The 18,653-nt window shown below is 34.9% G+C and overlaps 1 protein-coding gene across 5 annotated transcripts in view; it reads right to left on the bottom strand.

Annotated features, from left to right (window-relative positions):
* Positions 1-18,653, bottom strand: part of AP4E1 (adaptor related protein complex 4 subunit epsilon 1) — a 65,973-nt gene that overhangs the window by 23,191 nt on the left and 24,129 nt on the right. For 4 of the 5 annotated variants that reach the window (XM_073211846.1, XM_073211847.1, XM_073211849.1 and 1 more), the window contains exons 9-16: positions 15,352-15,474; positions 15,155-15,264; positions 12,375-12,514; positions 11,258-11,370; positions 11,032-11,150; positions 6,625-6,927; positions 4,598-4,712; positions 543-666 (exon numbers count right to left, since the gene is read on the bottom strand). In XM_073211846.1, the coding sequence (XP_073067947.1) occupies positions 543-666; positions 4,598-4,712; positions 6,625-6,927; positions 11,032-11,150; positions 11,258-11,370; positions 12,375-12,514; positions 15,155-15,264; positions 15,352-15,474 (1,147 nt within the window). The remainder of the gene's footprint in view (positions 1-542; positions 667-4,597; positions 4,713-6,624; positions 6,928-11,031; positions 11,151-11,257; positions 11,371-12,374; positions 12,515-15,154; positions 15,265-15,351; positions 15,475-18,653) is intronic. The other variant, XM_073211848.1, reaches the window with a different exon arrangement.

The raw sequence follows: 18,653 nt of genomic DNA, 5'->3' as shown, positions 1-18,653 counted from the left end.
ATGTACTAGGCTGTATGAGGCACTTTACATACATTAATTCATTTTACTAACTTCTGTTTCTAAAAGTAACTTATTTATATTTCCAGAATCAAAATCTACCTAAAATGGATTAAGACTTGGCTCCACATAAGGCATTTAGACAAATGCACCACCAATTTTCAAAGTGGTTGACAAGAAGCTCTGAAAGCATTTAGAGCAAAGTAAATGTCTTCCTCAAGTAAAGTCAGTCACCTTACTTTATGTTCATCTCCGTATTTGTCAATTTTCCAATGAGATGGTTATAAGAAGTAGATTACAAAGAATGTAGAATGTTGTGCTGAATACTCACCCGGGTATATAAGTTCTGATGTGCATATATCCTATGCTGTCTTGGAAGCGAGCAAGCTCTTTTCAAGTGTAAGGACAGACTGTACAACATCAACACCTTCAGAGCAATAAACAGAAACAACAGCCCATGCAGAATTTAGCTTTCAGGAACCCTTCTACATTCAAAGACATTTAAACATTCCCATGTTTACAATTTTAGTAAGAAAGGAACTTACTCTTTCAGCCCTGTCTCTGCACTATTCCCAGATACATCTGAACCAAGAGAAATGCCAGCAGGAGACTGTCGTCCAGTGAAGCCAGATGAAGAAAATGAGAGTCCATATGGTTCAAAATTGAGGACTAGAATTTTAAAACAATAACAGAGGTTCATACTTAAAACAAAGCAAAATTTATGAAAAACAGCAAAAATTACCAAAGTTACCATTCACTATAGAAACAATTGAAGACTAGAAGCCAGTACATTTTTTAAACTAGAAGGGACTTTGGTAATTATCTAATCAAATATTTAAAGTAATAATAGTAAGACAGCTATGATTTATTATCATAGCTAAGTCTACTACAGTCTTCATATTATTAGCTGAATAACAGTCCTTCATTTTTATCTTTTTACCTTTTTCAACTGCCTTTAGAAGTTATACAAAGGATGCAATTAAGGACAACTGACAAACCAGTTCTACTGAAAAGCTGCTCTTATGCAAAAAGGTTTAATGGACTATGAATGAAGAGATGACCATGTTTTTGCTTAACAAAATGCTCTCAGGCACATTCCTGTACCAAATGGATTGATGGGAGCCCTTGATGTGAAATCTTTCTACTGACAAAGAACAAGGTTCACTGAGGTTCAGATTCCTTTGACTGTGTATACCTAAATGAATTCAATCAGAGCCATGAAAATTCATATTGTTATTGATAGAACAGATACTAATACCCACTCTCCTCCTCTAAGTAATAAACCCTTGGTTCTTAGCTAGGTACATGGCCATCCAGAAATGAAACTTTTCCAGATTCCTTTGCCATGTGACTAAGTTCTGCCCAGTGAAATTATGCACACATTTTGTGAACAACTTCTGGGAAAAATCCCCCCATTTATCAATTACTATGTACTAGGCTATATGAGGCACTTTAAAAATCCTGGGAAAAATCCTCCCAGAAGAAAAAAAACACCTTTTTTCTCTCCTTTCTTTCATATTCATGAAGCCATCATCAATCCTAGGCTGCCTACCTCTGGATTTCTTTAATAGGAAATAGCAATAATCTTCTGCCTCATATAAGGCTCTCCTTTGTTTATTTGTTCTCTAATATGTTATTCAGGTGAAACTAATCCTAACTGGCTCATTTATCTTTTCGGACTGTCTGTATTATAATACAAAGGGCCTTCTGCAATCATAAAAAAAATCTCAGAAAATATAAATGTGAACTTCTGTAATTAGCCTTATTTTACAAATGAGGAAACTGGAAAAGAGTCTGCCACACATTTACCCGAGCTTACAAACATAGGAAATGACAGAGCCAGGTAAGAAATCAGGTACACTGATGCCAGAGCTGCACTCTCAGCCACTGTATTATACTGTCTCCTCCAAGGAAATAACACGGAATCCCAAGAATACTAAATAACTGCCAAGTTTAATGCTTAGGGCTGTTAGCTAAGTGGATGATACAGAAGAATCAATGTGCAGTAGAAAATAATAATGGCCTAACTAATAATTAGGAGAACTGAGTTCTTGATGTAGGCTGGGTATTAACTAGATTATATGAACTAGATATTAATTTGTTAAGTGAAGGGTTTGTACTACATCAGTAGTTTCCAAATGCTGATTTGATAACTAGGATTAAACTGACTTCATAGAATCTCCCATGGACTTTTTTATACATACAGCCAAGATTTCCCAGAGGTGACTATAAGGGTCAAAGATTTTTAAGAATTAACTAGCTGTACAAGAGCATGTATACGTGTAGGGAGCAGGAGGAGAAAAATGACATGCAGAAAGAATGAGGAAAAGCAAGATGGCTAAATGCAACTTAATGAATATGCACAAGTTAACCAGATGAAAAGAAAGCATGAGCTGGGGGTAGAGAGGGTCCTTACGAGGTGCCAAGTTATTGAAAGTAATCCAGGTGAGAGATAAAATACAAACTATCCTGGGCCTAAGTGAGTAATTCAATATTTAACCTGCTTGTATCTTTCATGACTTTAGAGTCTTGATTATATGCACACTCCTTCCCTATCCCACCTTGTACTGCAGTTCCTTTATATTTTGATCACTTGGCTATACATCTCTGACCATCTCCAGCTGTTTTGTTTTGTTTTTTGAAAGATAATAATCTCAATTTGACATGGTTTTCTAAAAGCCACAGTTCTACAAATAGAAGATTATACTGCTATTTTCCCTTACTACTGGTTTTATCTACTTGGGGCTAAAACATCTTCAAATAATGTTTTAATAGAATAATTCACACTGACTCTTTAATGCTTTCCTTGGGTGGCAACTGGTAATTAGTTTGTTCCCCACCATCTCATCTATTTTTGCCAATTCTTGGTATCTTACAATACTCTCCTAAGGTTTATTCTTATATACTTGGCATTTTTCTAGAAAAGAGCTAAGAATCATTTTCATAAAAGTGACATTTAACTACTACTCTCTGCAAATGATTTATAAAAATCTCAAATAAAGTCAGTATCAGAACTGATTGATACTTGAAGGATCCCAGAATTTAGCAACTTTTCAGGCAGAAAATACCTAATTTTCCCCTACCCTTTACTTTCTGTCTGAAAGTCAGTCCAATTCTAAGATACATAATTTTATAATGTATTCCTCAAGTATTCATTAAGCACTTGCTATGTCCTGTCTTGTAGCTGATTTCCTTTTCCATGATATGACACAGTCTAAGCTCATGAAATCTCAATTTTATTTTAGAGAACTTTTGAAAAATAGATTTTGGAGGAGAGAGGAAGAGCCTAACTTGAGAGCTTAACTCCATTTCTATTGATGGTTCAATGTATAAAAATGTACTTGGCAAAGGAATGCATTAGCTTGAGGAATTCCAGGCTATCTATTGTATTTGCATCAGCCATTTAACTAATTTTAAGGAAGAAGAGAGGCAGTGCCCAGAATGAGGCTCCTTGTCCTATACCTCCCCTTTCCTACCCTATCCCTGAATTATAGTAATAGCAACCAATGGCCCCCAGACATTTGAAAATAAGGTGATATGGCATTTGGATCATATGTCCCACTCTGGAACTCCAGTTTCATTCCATGCCCTGGATGCCACAGGGTCTGTAGACATACACATAATCACAGGTCAAGCAATGGTAATTCAAAACTTTATTTTCTCCCCCACATATATTCTATTAATATATGAGGATTTAATGGAAAGGAAATTGATTACCCTTTGAAAGGAATTTTAATTTTCTAGGCCATTAGGTACCACTGTGCTAAGCAATATGTCAAAAACCTTAAAAGAGCAAATATTTCTACAAAAAGATAACATCCAGCCTATTATTAAGTGTTTATACTTTTTGGTCTCATTTTAGGATCAACCTTTTGGTTGTAATCATATGGCTAGCACAGAAAATAATTACTCAACAAAATCATTAAACAATGAATAAAAAAAAGGGACATTTCAACATTGAACTTTTTAGTATGAACAATCTGAACTCCTTTATAAATAATATTCAATTGTCTTCCTTTATTCATATACATACTTCCCATCCACCAACCAAATACCTCAATGACTTTATCTCTTTACCAAAATCATGACAGAAGACCTCCCTGACAGTTTACATTTCACAAATGTAAAGTTATTCTTTCCTCTTTCTGAGCTATTTCTAACTTCACACTGACCAGATATTTTGTTGGAGGAAGCATTCTAACACAAACATGATATATAAAACTTCTCAGAATGAAAATGAAACTCACTAGTCCATAGTAACCACAGTTTTTCTGAAATTCTTCTGCAGATATGCTCACACTAGTATAGTCAGCCCTCCAGCACAGTGATCAACATCATAATTCTACCTTTAAGTTCTCTTAAAATTCCAGGATGGCTGTCATATTTCAGGCACTACACATACAGAGCCTATGACTTTGGAAACACCTTAAGGCTACATTTTTTCTAGCTATCCAAAGGCCTATTAGGATAAACAAGTCACAAGCAGATTTCAAGATAATAAAAGCAAATATTATTAGTTATTTACTTATATGACTATAATATCAATTGCATAAAAAAGTCATCCTACAATCTAGCTTCTTATAAACCCATGAAAAATTACCTTTTTCCTGAGAAAGCTTTTCCTCCTGCCGTTGGTGGTGAGGTTTGTAAGGTGCTGCCCCCTGAGTGAGTTCTTCAGCCACAAAACCATCCAGAAAAGATAAGGAAGCATCTATCTATATTAAAATGGAGCAAAAGTTAGGGATTAAAAACATTTATAGGAAAGAGTAGATTGTACATTCACATAAGTAATTTCAGCCCTATATCCTAAAAACAATTAAGTGAAAATCAGAATTTCCATTCTAAAACTGTTACCCAACTCTCTAGCTTTCTGAATCATCTATACCAAATCATTCAGCTAAGAATTTAACAATGTAAATTATTTGCAGTTATTCTTAATTTCACTGCAATGCAAAATACATTTTTGAGCATCCAATATGTTAAGGCATCATTTCACAGGCTCTGATTGAGAAAAAGAAAGAATTCCTACCATTATGAGACTTGTAACCTATTAAAGGAAAAGATACACACTATGAGCTAGGGTGTCTGCATTTGTTGGCTGCTTGGAGCTAAAACCAGGTATTGGCAAGTTCCTTCTGGAAGCTCCAGAGAATAAGTTCTTGTCTCTTCCAGCTTCTAGAGGCTGCCAGCACTCCCATGGCTTGTGGCCACTTGACTCCAATCTCTGCTTCTGTGATTACTTTGCCTTCTCTTCTCTGACCTCTTGCCTTACTAAGGACTCAAGGGTGATTATGTCATGACCACTCAGATAATTCAGGATAATCTCCCTATTGCAAAATCCCTAACTTAACAACACCTATAAAGTTCCTTTTACCATATAAGGTAACATATGCACAGGTTCCAGGGATAAGATGTGGACATCTTATGCAGCCTCCAACAGTGACTCTGATTGAACTATCCTATCGCCTTCTATCTAAATGTTTTTCACAAATCTATGGAAAATTAATTAATTTCAGCAAGAATAGAAAGGCACAGAGTCATTAAAAGAAAAGAAATAAGAGATGAAGAAAGAGTAAAGGGAGAAGAAGTAAAGAAAAAATGTGGGGAAAAGGAAAAGTGAGATATACACAAGAGGATATAGCAGTAATGACCTTAGAAACTATAGATTTGCTTCTCCTGATTTAGCTAAGTGTACGCAAACAGCTCAGATAATTTAGAACAGCAGGTAATTCTCAAACATTTAAGTGCCATGTCACACTCTGCATTTGGAAAGAGTTAGTTTTAATAAGATTCTTAAGAGATGAAGTTTTGTCATCATCATAATCTACTGGGGCAAAGGAGAAGTATAGTTACTTTCTAGTTTAATACTATGTATAGCAAGTTTATTCATCATTTCAATAAACATCTCTAAAATGCCTACAAATGTTAAAGCAAGGCCTGTGACTCTGAGGTCTTAAAAGAATGAACAAAGTTTCAAAATAAATACAAGCCATGAAAATTTTAGTCAGAATTAGTGGGAAAACTACCCACCCTCTCCTCTTTCTTAACTGTACATCTATAACACATACAAATTTGAACAAATCTGGCTTCCTTTTGGAAGTTTTCTGATTTACACCAATCTGAGGAAAAGATTGGTATGAATTTAGAGGGTGAACAGTAGCTGAGAATTTGGGGTTAAAAGGAGTGGTGGCTGAAAGTAGGTGGGAGAAGGAAAGACAAGTGATCAGATTCCAAATAGTAAAGCATTTAGATAGTAGAGGAACAAAATAAACTGCAGAATTTTTTTTTATATTCTCAAATAGAATAATAAAATATGACAAAGAAGTTCAAAAGAGACAAAAAATTAAACATTCTTGAATTATTATATATTAAGAGATTGCCACAGAAAATAAATCCGTTCACTGCAGTTCTCCAGAAGAGACAACACTTCTATTCCTGACTATTCAGGATTACTACTGAACAAAAGCTCTCAAATTCTCTCTCATACTACTGTGTGAAAAACTCCAACTTTCATCTTACATGCTACAGAAACTCTATTTAGATATATTACAGCTATATCACAAATGCAAGAATTATTCTGCTTGAAGACAGTGCAGTTTTTAAAAAGACAGAACGCAAATGTCTTACCACCAAGTCTTCACAACTCTTATCAACTGGAAGCAAGCTCCTCATGAGTTCCACATTCTCATGCAAATGTTTTAATTCAAATGCATGCTGTCTTATACAAGTATCCAAAGATACAGTAAATTCCTGGATTAACCTCTCAACTATGTTAGAAGAGTGTGCTTGGGGTGTCAACTTGGTCACAGCAGCAATTAACCAGGCTTTGGTTTCTGAAGAAATGGAGTCATTCATAAGTAACTTGTAGAGCTTAATTATAACTTCCTCTGGTGTTTCCTTATCTAAGAGGTAGGAATACTCCCCTAACACCTATGATTAAAACAAAGATATATTTATATACAAATATCAACTTATACAGTAAACTATACTTGGAAATCTAAACAAAGTGCCTACAGCTACAGTGCATTTAATCTAGATTAAACATATTCTATGATTATGAGACAAAGATATAATTGTACATTTTAGGTTCAAAATTATACCAAGAATTGGAACTCAATATAAAAATGTTTTCCACATCTATATCACTAACAATAAAGCAGCATACCTTTACAAGTTAGCTCTCTTCTAAACTTACAGGTTTTGTGTTAGTTTTACAAGCACTGTCACATTGTTACTATTTTCCAGTAAGCAGTTAAACAAGTGGTTCTCACATGCCAGTATGCGTAGCAGTCAAAGGGGGTCTATTACATAAAAATACAGATTTCTGGGCCCTACCTCCAGATATTCTGATTTAGTATGGCTGTGGTGGGATCTACAATACACATTTTGAAAAAGCATCAGCTGATTCTGATGTAGATGACCCACAAAAGAGACTTGGAGGAACACTGATGTTACACATCCTTTTTCTAACATCTAGCTTATTCAGGTGATATATAATGCTATTGGTCTAAGAATTCTTAATAAACTGATAATTAATGAAGTGTGATATCTTTCCTAAGTAGTATTTAAGAAGTCTTTTCATGTCTTTGGTGTAATATTGGTACCAACAAGAAAAAAAAAAGGAAGGTGAAGTGATAGGCAAGGGAAGATTCAGAGCTAGCAACAAGAGGAGGAAAAAAAAGAAATAGGACTAAATAGTAAGATAATTTATATAGTAAGATATTAAGATATTTCATAAATAAATTAAAGATTAAGGGTAATGAGATTAAGATATTCTTTAAATAGTAAGATAATTTTTGAATGGTTCAATAAAAGGTGGAAGATAGCTCCAGAAGAGCAGATAACCTAATCCCAAATCAAAAACCAATGGACTTACTGCCTGGGAAAACAGCGTAGATGCTTTTTACCCCTATTCTCCCCACTATGTACACTTAGAAATGTGATGTTATATATAAAACATACATTTAAAAACTCTGAGAAGTGGAGGAAAAAAGGAAGGTCACTAAGGACCTGGAGACTGAAGGAATAATACAGTATGTGTCTGTTGCCTCGTACACCCGACACCGGGTACTAGAGAGTCAGCAACTTGGAAATATCAATGAGCACAGACAAAAACGCCCCAAGAAAAGCCCTCCCTCTAGCCAAAGATCCAAGAAGACAGAAAATATTTAGACAATAACCCTTGCAATCCTGTCAAGCTCCATACCAGAAAAAACTGCAGACTCACCCACACCAGCAAAAGGCTAGTAGGGAGCCAAGACTTCCACCACTACCAGGCTTTAAGAGGCACCCCAATAGCCCCAAAAGGGTAGTTGGTGATGGTAAAGTCTGAGTGGGAAGCCAGGACTTTCACCCCCACCAAGCTGAAGAGAGGCTCACTACTCGGCAGTGTCCGTGAAGACTACACAGGAAGTGTGAACTTCACCTCCACCCACGTATTAAAGAGCCGTCCCTGCCCCTCTCTGTTGGACTCGTGTCAGGAGAAACCTAGTGGAGAGTCAGCACCTTCCCCACTGCTCAGCAATAATGAGGCCACCCCTCCACAGTGTCAGTGAAGACCACATACTTAGAGATTTCAACACCCCTTTCTCAACAATATCACTAAAAGAACTTAATCAACATTTACACAACACACCACCCAGCAATAGCAGTGTACCTATTCTCTTCAAGCACCCATTGAACATATAAAAAAACAGACCATATCTTAGGCCATAAAACAAACCTCAACAAATTTAATAGAACTGAAATCATAGGGTATTTTCTCTGAAAACAATGGAATCAAACTAGAATTCAGTAACAGGAAAGATAACAGGAAATTTTCCAAACACTTAAAAACTAAACAACACTCTTCTACACAGTTTTCCCAGAAAAAAAGAGGAAAGAACACTTCCAACTCATTTATGGAGCCAGTATTACCTTGATACCAAAGCCAAACAGACTAGAAAAAAATGAAAACTACAGACCAATATCCCTCATGAATAGAGATGCATAAATGCTTAAAAACATCTTAAGAAATCTACAAAAAAAATCATAGTTTAAAAATGAATTCAGCAAGATTGCAGAGTGTTAAGTCCAAAATATAAAAATCTACTGCATCTGTATATACTTGCAACAAATATGTGGAAACCAAAATTTAAAATATATTTACTACCACTCTACAGAAAAATGAAACATGTAATTATAAATCTAGAAAACATGTTCATAATTTGTATGCTGTAGAAATAAAAACACTCTAAATATATGCAGTGACATATATTCATATATTCATGTTTATGGAGGGAAAAAAACGAATGGCCACCAAATATAATAACCCACTTAGGCAAGGATTATATCAATGCTAAAACTTACATTGCTTTGACAGTTGAGGAAAAGATGATCACACACCTCACAGAATCACCTCACAGATCAGTTATAAATTACTAAGGAGAAAGGCTACCTTTCTTTAACAATGGAGAGATCTGATGGTCACCATCTTAACCAAGTAAAAAAACGTACAATCATCAGTAATCAGAGGAACTGTCATTACATGCAACCTGATGATGAGGTGGGAAGTACACAATACTGCCAACATAGTCTTGCTAAAAATGTTTAACTGACCCAGAAATAATCAAACAAATTCAGAACAGTGGACATTCTATAAGTCAATAGTATTCATCCAAAAAAAAATGAAAGTCATGAAAACAACAAGAAATTTTATAATCATAAAATAAAAGGGGCTAAAAGGACATTAACTAAATGCAATTTGTGAACCCCGACTGGATTTGGGACTGAGAGGAATAGAATAACAGCCAAAAGAGACATTTTTTGGAGAACTGGATAAACCTAACTATGGATTGTGTATTAGGTGGTATTAATGAATTAATGTTACATTTCTTAGGTGTAATAACGGTTTTATGGTTATCTAGAACAATGTCACTCTTAGGAGATTCATATTAAACTTTTTATCGGTGAAGTTTCATGTCTGCAACTAAATTTTAAATGGTTCAGGAAAACAGGCTGTATGTACACAGGCAGACCTAGATATAGATAGAGATGTAGATATAGTAAAGCAAGGTGGTTAAAAATATTAACTGGGAATCTAAATGAGAAGTGCAGAGGTATTTGTTATACTAGTCTTTCAACTCTCCATATAGATACGAACACAAAAATCTTAAATAAAAGTCTAGGTAAAACTTCAGTTAACATGCTATGTGGCAAAACTCTAAAACATTAAAATGTGCATATCCTACAGACCCAGCAGCTATACTCCATAAAGAAACACTCACTTACATGCACAGAAAGAATACACAAAGGTGATGAAAATATGTGATTACATGTGACTGTATTTCATAAAGTTGCACCCTTCATCTGCAGAGATGGTCTCCTTTGCTGACTCTGATGAAGCAGGCGGCTATGGTGGGAGGCCCACACGGCAAGAAACTGAGGGCAGCTCTAGGAGCTAAACGTGGCCTGCAGTTGAGTCTGATCCTCAAACCCTGAGTCCTATAGTTGCAAGAAACTTATTTCTGCCTACAACCACACGTGAGCTTGAATGTGGATCCTTCAGGAGTCCAGCTTCAATGAGATGGCAGCCCAGCCAACACTTTGACTGCAACGCTGAGAAACCCTAAGCAGAGAACCCAGCTAAGTCATGCCTAGACTCCTGACCCACAAAAACTGTGAGGTAATACATTTGTGTTATTTAAAGCACTGAGTTTGTGGTAAGTTATTATGCAGCAATAGAAAACTAATACAACACAGATACATGAGCATTCACATTCAAATACAGGTTGACACAGAAAACACAACAAATGTATCGCAGATACAGATATTTAAACAAATACCCACATTTAAAAGACTAGACAAGTGAGATGGCAGGAAGAATGAAGATTTGTAGATAGCTAAGTGACTGAAGGTAGACAGTGGGAAGGAAAACTGACAGCTGAAGGAGCCAGCTGAGCAGAGCAGAATGATTTCAAAGGAAATACATTGTTAGCATTTGATTTTATAAAAAATAATGTCATAAACATACATGATCTAATGTAATTTGCTCACCCAACTCATAACTTGAAGAAATCTCTGTGGATAGAACACATTTTCCACATCTAGTAAAGTGAGATAAGACTGAACTGCATAAAGCCTTAATTGTTGATCTTCAGTTTCATCATCAAAACCTACAAACAAATTGATACATCGTTTTAATTTTCATTAAATTCTCTAAGGACTCTGTAATAAAAACATTTAATTTTAAAATCCTTACAGAATGCAATAATTCACTAACCTTCTGCTAGTAGTCTTAGGAAGTTATTGGGAATATCAGGATGCATTACATCTCCTCCCACAGAAAACACAGCATTCATTGTCTGAATAAACCATGCATTATCAGGAGCATATGTGTCCACAGTGTTAAGAACAATTACAGTTCTAAATACCATTGATTAAAATTATCTTTTCTGTATCAACCTTTTAGAAAATAACAATTCATCCTAGTTCAGCATTTTTACCTTTAACTTCTGCCAATAAATGTTCCATACTCACTTTATATAAAACAGGTATTCAGTAAAAGCTTATTTAATAAACTTAATAAACTGAGTTCATGTTGCTTTATCTAGCATGATGCCTTGCACATAACAGCCACCCAAAAAACGTGAAATAACTGAAAGAAATGTTCCAGCTAACTACAGACAAATCAGTCATGGAAAAAAATATATATCTGAGAGGCTAAATGTTGTGGTGTGCCTGCTTAAACAAATTAACCTGTTTTCCACTATTCATTTTCAGATCTAAAATTCTATTATTCTGCTGGTTAGAGCTATAGCACTGGTAGGATGCAACTACATTTAAGCAATTTCTAAGATAATTTGATTAACATTATTCACTCACTCTTTCTTAGATTTAAACAACAGACATCTTAAAAAGAATGGGATTCCCTTGTGATCTGTAAAGGTCCCCCGACTTGTGAAAAATAAATGTGAAGGAAAGTAACATGTGAATAGAATCTTCACCTACTTTATTGTGACAATTTTCAATATAAACAATAATGCAAAGGATAAATTTTAGCATCCTGATCCCTCTCCACCCCTGGAACAAACCAACAAGAACTTACTCAGAAAAGAAAGTCAAGGACAGCCAAGATCTGAAAGGAATCAAGCAGAGGCTCCTATAGTCTCCTGCTTATAATATTGACCAACAGAATGAAAAGAACCAAGAAAAAAGCCATCCGTTAAGTATCTCTACACAGATTTTGGTTTTTCACAATGAGAGCGACTTGAATATCAGGAATGGAAGTTATAGCTGGGTCTCTGGACTCAACTTGCAGTGACATGTCTATACCAACCATTTTAAAGTTACCATGTAACTAAAGGTATTCTCAGACTCATGGTCCAAACAAAGGATATTTCTCAGCCAGCTCAGCTATTTTGCCAACCAAATTCACGATAATATACTCCTCTCTGCTCTGATGTAAATATTCGAGCATTTTCTGGACAATCACTGTTATATTCTGTGCATTTGTAATTCTGTAAAGAAGTTCCAGGGTCTATTTAAGAAAGAGAAATTGAAATGGTATTATAAAACTATACATGATAACACCAGTAACTACAGCAACATATAGGTTTATAACATAGTTAATTCTCCCACATTTACATAGATCCACTGGACAGTCAGTTAATAGGCGCTGGAGAAATGTACATTTTAACTGAAATAAAACTTAAGAAAAGCAAAATTATTGTCAAAAAATTAATGATGATCTTTTACTACGCTGATGGACAGTGACTGCAATGGGGTTTGTGTGGGGGACTTGATAATATGGGTGAATGTAGTAACCACAATGTTGCTCATGTGAAACCTTCAAAAGATTATATATCAATGATACCTTAATAAATAATAAAAAAAAAAGAATGATGATCAATTCCAAAGTCTAACAGCCTTCAATTAATATAAACAATTATGATCTGACATTCCTACATAACAGGCCATGTAAAGACTAAAAAGTTAAATGGTTTATAATCTATTATCTAAAAATATAACAGCTTCTTAAAGCTATGACTTATGCCTGTGTATACACACATACATCCACATATAACAAACTGTATTTTCCACACTATCCAAACAGAAAACAACACTTAGGTGTGTTTGTCAGATGAGCAAATAGCCCCAAAAGGAAGGACAAAGGTTGGTGGCTCAAGTGCTTCAATGCCTAGCACAGCCTACGTTCAGAACCTCATATATAATGAAAGAATCATTTTATATATTTCTCAGTGCTGAGGAATATGATTCTTGCCACCTCAAGTAAGATGAAAACATCAAAGTAAGCTCCCATTTGGCTGGCTTTCTAAGACCCTACATTAAGGTTCTAAAAGTATCATTATTCCCAGAGATCAATATGAGACAAAGGGTAAAACTTAAGAAAGTATCATTTACTGGTGTTTTAGGATCAACAAGATTAGCTGCAAGAGAATTTCCACATATCCTACTTGTCAAACTTGTTCAAACTATCTTTACTGCTCTTTCTAATTTTTCAATCCTTAGTCATACTTCAAGTAGAAAGAAAACAGATTTTGAGCTGTTTCAGTTCATTCTTAACTCTATTTAAAATCGGTAAATACAAAGGTCCCCCCATCAATAGCTTTCAGTATATGAAGCTGCTTCAGACATGCTCCCTTAGACCCTAAATTGTACGTTATATTTTTGTAAATAATCTACACCACATTTATTTCCTACTCTAAGACCATGAACTTATGCATTTCCAGGACTGAATGGGGTATGGGATTAGGAATTCCATGACTAGAGGTCTTTTCTCTTAGCCCCCTCTTGCCTTCTTTCTCTCCGTATTAAAGAAAGGTAATCAAACAGGTAAAAGGGGAGTCCATCCCCAAGAAACAGGTTTCTCCATACCTAAAGACCAAAGTTCTTGTCATATAATTACTGAAAGAGGTCAGAAGTGACTGTGGTATTGAGAAGACAGTACTATAGTGCCTTCCTGGGGCACCACCGATACTCAGTACCTTCCCTAAAGAATTCAAATCACTTTTCTCAACACAGGTAATGGATCAAACAGATCTCATTTTTAAATGAAGTCCAATAATTAAATACACCAATAAGAAAACTGTACTTAGTCAACTCTGTTCAATTTAGTAGTCAACCACACAAAGAAAATGCATGTTCTGTATCTGTTCCAAGTGCAAGTGCTGTGTAATTATTGTTATTGTCCCTTGACACCTTCTCACTTTTTCTACTATACTTACACAGAGAAAACTGCAAACTTCCCAGATGATTCAAGGCAAGTGACAATTTTCAGAAGATCAAAAGGATGACTGCAAATATATATATGTTTATATATATATATATATATATATATATATATATATGCAGATGGCAACTTCTCAAAAATGGTTCAAAAAGTACCTTTCAAAATTCAAAATGTATTATCTTTTAAAAATTATAATAGTTTAATACAATACAGTGTTCTTTCAATAAACTGCCTTTAAGTAATTTAGATGTTTACTAGATTCTTTGTATCTTTATTACTTTTAAAATCAGAAATAAAACTATCCACTCTTCTTAACTGGGTCCCATATGCCATTTTAAATGATGGTAATAGGAGTGATTTCTCTATATAAGAATGAAAAGAAATATTATGTTGACACTGAAGCAATTTAACAGAAGGAAAAAGTTGCAAAAATTAAATGAACTAAACACCTTTACGTCCAAGAAGCTCAAATTATTTTAGGGATATCTTTACTAATTCTTTCAATATTTCTACATATTTAATAGTGACTGCATTAGCCCATTTTAGAGATGTTAACAAGAACAATGAAAAAATACTGATCGAAATTTACATTTTAAAATTATACTAATAGGAGGACCTGGGAATAAAATTCAGGTCTCCTATCGGTACAGTTCTTGGACCAAAAAGATACTGATGAATACATACAGATAATTAAACCTAACTCCTCCAACTCATGATTTAAAACCATTCCTATGGATGCTGACACAAGTACTTTTTAGATGAGTTCCTTAAAGCTTAGTAGAGAGAATAAAATGCACTCAAAAGATAAAATACATGTGTGTGTACACACACCCACATACATACTGCCCACCATTTTCTCTCCATGATACCAACAAAATGTTTAAAATTTGTAACACCTCATGTACACTATTAAAAGTACCAGTTTACCTCTCTTTTAATAATGGGATCAGGATGGTCTAAGCATTCAATTATTGTCATCTGGTGTTGAAGAGCCAAAGTGGGATCCTGTTGGATAACATAGGTAAGAGCCTTCAGTCCTAGAAGTAAAGATTATAAAAGTAACTTGAAAGAAATACCCAGCAAATTTCAAAAGGTCTCTTGTTCTAAAGAACCAATCATCTTACCTAAATATTTGAGATTTATTTTAGGTGAGAGAACAAATTTTCCAATGCACTTGGCAGCCTTCTCAAGTAATTCTGATTTAGGATAAATAGAATAGACTGTATGTACACATTCAAACAGAATAGCTAGACAAAGAAAATATAAAATGTCAGGAATCATGTTAAGGCATAATAAAAGAACAAATCTGGGTAGAACTAATAAAAAAAAACAAACTACTGGAAGGTCAGTTTTAATTAAAATTCTTATTTATGAAAATATTTCAAAGACATGAACTTTACTGTTTCAGGCTTACATAATTACTAGGATTATGTTATCACAATACAATTTAAAGAAAATTATATATGTTAGTAGGTAAGAATGACACATTCATTCACACAGTTCAGTTATTTACTGAACACCTCCTTTGTGCCAGGCATTTTCTAGTATAGATACAACAGTGAACAAGAGAGACAAAAACTCCTGCCCTCAAGAAGCTCACATTCTAAGGGAAATATAAGTAATACACAGCTGACCCTTGAACAACACAGGTTTAAACTGCGTGGGTCCACTTACAGGTGGATATATTTTCAATAAATACATCGGAAAATTTTTTGGAGATTGGTTAAGAATTTGAAAAAAATTCACAGACAAACCATGTAGCCCATAAATATCGAAAAAATTAAGAAAAAGCTAGGTATGTCATGGATGCATAAGACCTATGTTGATACTTGCCTACTTTATCATTTACTACCATAAATAGACACATCTATTATAAAAAGTTAAAAGTTATCCAATCTTACACAAACACAGACTGTACACAGCACCATTCTCAGTTAAGAGAAACATAAACCAACCTAAAGATGCAGTATTAAATGATAACTATATAACTATGTACCATAGATTGAGGTCTGCAGCTGTGGTTGCCCACCATTTCAAGATAAGTGAATCCAACATAAGTACCATTGTAAAAATAGAAAAGGAAATTCATGAAGCTGTTGCTGCAGCTCCACCAGCAGATGCAACATTACACTTTTTACGAAATACCTTATCTCATATTGAAAATGCAGCTTTTATGTGATACGGCATTACTGTAAGAAACACATACCTACAGAATCTAATATGATTCGAGAAAAAGTGAAGTAATTAAATGACAACTTAAGGCAAAGAAGCTAAACTGGAGACTTCAATACCAGCAAAGGATGGTTTATAATTTTAGACAGAAGTTTAGCTTTCAAAATGTCAAGACAACAGGATAAAGTTTCTGTAACCAAGAGGCACCAGACAAGTTCCCAGATGCCATTAAGAAAATCACTGAGAAGGATAACTGCCTGAACAGGTTGATAATGCAGATGAAAGTACCCTATTCTCGGGGGGAAAAAAATGCCACAAAGGACATTCATTAGTAAGAAAGAGAAGTGAGCTCCAGAATTTAAAGCAGGAAGGGATAGGCTAACTCCACTGTTCTGTGTAAATACAGTCAGGTTTACAATCAGGACTGCCCGTATTTATAAAGCTGCTAACCCCCAAGCCTGGAAGGGAAGAGATAAACACCAGATCTGTCTTTTGCTGCACAACAAAAAGGCCTGGACGAGAACCCTTTTCCTGGACTGATTCCATCAATGCACTGTCCTTGAAGTCAGAAGTATCTTACAACTGAGGGACTGCTTTTTCAAGTTCCTTTGATATTGGACAATACCCCAGGGCACCCAGAAATCAATGAGTTCAACACCATAGGTGGTAAAGTAGTTCACTTGCTCCCAATACATCTCTAATTCAGTCTCTAGACCAGGGGGTCATTAGAACCTTTAAGGCTCATTATACACGATAGATACTCTATGGAAAGGACTGTCAATGCTATGGAGGAGAATACCAACAGAGGGAACATCATTAAAGTCTGTAAAGATTACACCTTTGAACATGCCATCATTCTATAGAAAAAGCTGTGAAAGTCATCAAGCCCAAAACAATAAATTCCTGCTGGAGAAAATGTGCCCAGATGTTGTACATGACTTCCCAGGATTTATGACAGAGCCAGTCCAGGAAATCATGAAAAAGGTTGTAGATATGGAAAAAAAAAAAAAAAAAGGTGGGGAGTGAAGGGTTTCAAGATATGGATCCTAGTGAAATTCAAGAGCAGACACCACAGCAGAGGAATTAACAGATGACAACTTGATGGAGATGAGTGCTTCCAAACCAGTGCTAGACAATGAGGAAGATTATATAGAAGGAGCACCAGAAAACAAACTGACAGACAATATGGCAAAAGGGTTTCAATTATTCAAGACATTTTATTTATTTTTGGACTGGATTCTTCTATGGTATAGGCACTGAAACTAAAGCAAATGGAGGAAGAAAAACTGGTACCATATAGAAACCTTTTTAGAGAAATGAAAAAGCATTCAAGTCAGAAAATACAATTTGTTTCTGTAAAGTTACATCAAATGGCCCGCCTCTCCTGCTACCTCCTCCTCCCCTTCTGCCTCTGCCACCAGATAGGAAAACCAACCCCTCTTCTTTCTCCTCCTCAGGCTATTCAACATGAGGACGACAAGGATGAAGACCTTTATGATGACTCACTTCCACTTAATGAATAGTAAATAATGATCATGCTATACACTTAATAAATTTATGTTATATATGTGTGTGAAAATCTAATATATAGCAAGAACTGTATATGAATTTTGTGTCACCACCATCATTGTGGAGAACATCACATATGAGCCTTGATGGCAGTGGATGGCCTATCCCTACACAGACATAAATTGAGTGATATTTAATATAACATTAACACTGTGTTCATTTTCTTCCTACTTAGTAACTTTGCTTTCAAAGAATTATATTACCACTCAGTATGCCTCTGTCCTAATTGGAGAAACTGCTTATCAGGTAAGTGTTGTTTTTTTTTAAGTAACTATGTTTCCAATACTGTATTATAAATATGACTTTAATACTGTATGCCATAAAAATTGTATAACAATTCATTAGTGTACAGGCTAGGCTACTGTGAAGCAATTGTATGGATTATTCTAGGCTACCATAAAGCTATCATATTGCTGCCTTTTCATTATTGATGCATAAATCACTATTGATGCATGAATCATACATGTAATTAAAGATGTATTTTTCACATTATCTTTTCACTTTTTGATGTCTAGCACTAGTGCATATACCATCTACAGTGTTTTGTATCATGAAAGAAAATACTGACATTAGGTACTGACAGACAATTCATCTTCTAACAGATGATGTAAATTTATGGTATTGATAAATACAGTACAGTACTATAAAACAGATTATTTTCTTTTCTCTTTAGCTTACTGTAAGA

This window comes from Manis javanica, chromosome 8, assembly GCF_040802235.1.
Source record: "Manis javanica isolate MJ-LG chromosome 8, MJ_LKY, whole genome shotgun sequence".
Taxonomy (NCBI): Eukaryota; Metazoa; Chordata; class Mammalia; order Pholidota; family Manidae; genus Manis; species Manis javanica.
Note: the sequence above shows the minus strand (reverse complement) of the source record. Positions and strands in the feature narration are given on the sequence as shown.